Here is a 2,500-nt window from a genome sequence, read left to right as displayed (position 1 = left end):
CCCGTCACCTCCGCCCACGGCAACAACAGCTTCACTACGGGGGGCAAAGGTCAAATCATGGGTCACAGAAATGTCATGTGAAAGTCATACGAATGAGAATAAGAATATTGTAAACCCTGTGTCACAAGAGGTCAAGGAGGTCGTAAGCAGGTCATTAGCAGGTCGTAAGCAGGTCATAAGCAGGTCACAAAACTAACACAAGCAGGTCGTACGCAGGTCGTAAGCAGGTCAAAAGCAGGTCAAAAGCAGGTCGTAAGCAGGTCGTAAGCAGGTCAAAAGCAGATTGTAAGCAGGTCGTAAGCAGGTCATGAACAGGTCATAGCATATTTCCTATTTCAAGTAGTAAGGATAGACAGTGTCATGTTGACCGTAATCTGTAATTGTCATAACAGTATGAGTGCGTGTGTGTGTGTGCGTGTGCGTGTGTGTGTGTGTGTGTGTCTGTGTGTGTGTGTGTGTGTGTGTGTGCACGTGCGCGTGGTGTACCTTCCTTGCCCAGCAGGTATGAGTAGAAGGCCATGTGGTTGTGTGTGAGGTACAGCCAGCCCTGGCGGGGGACGTGTGTGTGTGTGTGTGTGTGTGTTTCTGTGTGTGTGCGTGCGTGTGTGTGTACCTTCCTTGCCCAGCAGGTATGAGTAGAAGGCCATGTGGTTGTGTGTGAGGTACATCCAGCCCTGGCGGGGGACGTGAGTCTTCCAGAGGCAGCACGTGAGCCGAGCGATGAGCTTCTCTCTCGGGGGGAGACCGAAGCGCTGCTCCAGACGCACCACCGCCTCACGGTAGCCCTCAGGGTCCTGCTGTCCGCCAGATTCATCAGCTATCAGGCCCTACACACACACACACACACACTCATGTCATATAGATCCTACACTCACTCACACACACTCACTCATGCAATACAGGCCCTACACTTACACACAAACAAATTCACAGAGTCGATACACTTGAGCGTATTTCAGCACCAGGGACAGCACATCAGCCAGCTCACTGTACTTCAGCACCTCAGCCAGCACCTCAGCCAGCTCACTGTACTTCAGCACCTCAGCTCACTCACTGTACTTCAGCACCAGGGACAGCACCTCAGCCAGCTCTAATACTAACAGACCACAGACCACAGACCACAGACACACACACACACACACACACACACACACACACACACAGACACACACACACACATACACAGACCAGTGGCGTTTCCTGAATAAATTCTCAGGGGGGGAGGGGGGACTTTTTTGATAAGGATTAAGGCGACCCATTTAGTAGGTACATTAAGCAAGACAATTGATTACACTTGGTGTTAGCTGGTTAACTCTGTTACGTGCCAGCTCAAGGCACGAAACAAGAAGGGGAGGCCACGCAGAATTTAGGATAATATAATAATAATCAAATATTTATTAAAGGTTTACAAGGTTATATAGTTATCTAATAATTATAGCAAACGTGTGGTGAAGATCAGTGTTATGAAGAGAAACAAAAGATGAGATGTACAGTCAGGTAAATGGTAATATAAACGAACAACGACGACGATAATCCACAACCAACGACACTCCAAAACTAACGACAATCCAAAACCAATCTCTATCCAAATACGACGACCAACGCTCCACGACTGCCATCTGATCAGGGCTTTTGTAGCCCAACCAATCATGGGTTACACCTGTCCTACACCTGCTTCCTATTATCTGCTGAGGAAACAGAGACAGAACAGGCATGCAAAATATCCTGGGGCGGGGCCTAGACCCGCCAGGGTCGTAACAACTCATACAGCAATATCTTTTTGTCCACTAGATGGCAGCACACAACAAAAAAGATGTCCCCTCTAGCTACATAGAGTAGCTATAGTTACAGGTGGAAAGCTATGGAAGAAAGTTGCATCCAGGAGCCTTCATAAGCAAAAATGATGTGGCTTCACAATAAATGATCCCACTTATTCATTATTCACATGTCTCAAATGTTGTATGATGTAACATAGCTTAACAGGACACATGATATGTCTAGTAACAACATAAAGAAGGGGGCAACATATAAGTCATATAACCAACAATATGTATTGATAGATCTTGAAAGTATTGGCTTACAAAAGCAAAATAAGTCATCGCATAGGAAATAACTCAGTGTTAGTGCAAGTAGCGAACATTCACACTGTGAAACCTATGGAAAGTGACAGTGGTATAGCAATACAGACGCGTTCACACACACACACACACACACACACAAACACACACAGACACACACACACACACACACTGGTATAGCAATACAGACCGCGACCACTTCACAGCCTGCTAGCCACGATTTTCTTTTGTACCAATTCTTGGAAAATCCTCGGGTGTAGGATTTCCCTAATAGGTCCTAATTGTTTTGCGGTAAATTTATCTTCATTAGTACGCCGTCTAAAAGGAGTTTATTTCAAAGAGCGAATCGAGTTGTTGCACTGAACGTTAGCCATCTTAACAGAATGTGACTTGATCAAAGCCGTATGACGTCCTTATACGCA

At 46.1% G+C, this 2,500-nt stretch overlaps 1 protein-coding gene across 1 annotated transcript in view; it reads right to left on the bottom strand.

Annotated features, from left to right (window-relative positions):
- The window catches only part of LOC116223342 (TBC1 domain family member 8-like), an 11,861-nt gene that overhangs the window by 8,129 nt on the left and 1,232 nt on the right, over positions 1 to 2,500 (bottom strand). The window contains exons 3-4 of the mRNA XM_031579633.1: positions 614 to 827; positions 1 to 34 (exon numbers count right to left, since the gene is read on the bottom strand). The exon at positions 1 to 34 is cut by the window's left edge and continues 204 nt beyond it. Coding sequence (XP_031435493.1) covers positions 1 to 34; positions 614 to 827 — 248 coding nt within the window. The remainder of the gene's footprint in view (positions 35 to 613; positions 828 to 2,500) is intronic.

The sequence above is a fragment of the Clupea harengus genome, chromosome 2 (genome assembly GCF_900700415.2).
Source record: "Clupea harengus chromosome 2, Ch_v2.0.2, whole genome shotgun sequence".
Classification (NCBI taxonomy): domain Eukaryota; kingdom Metazoa; phylum Chordata; class Actinopteri; order Clupeiformes; family Clupeidae; genus Clupea; species Clupea harengus.
This window is presented reverse-complemented; position numbering and strand designations above follow the sequence as displayed.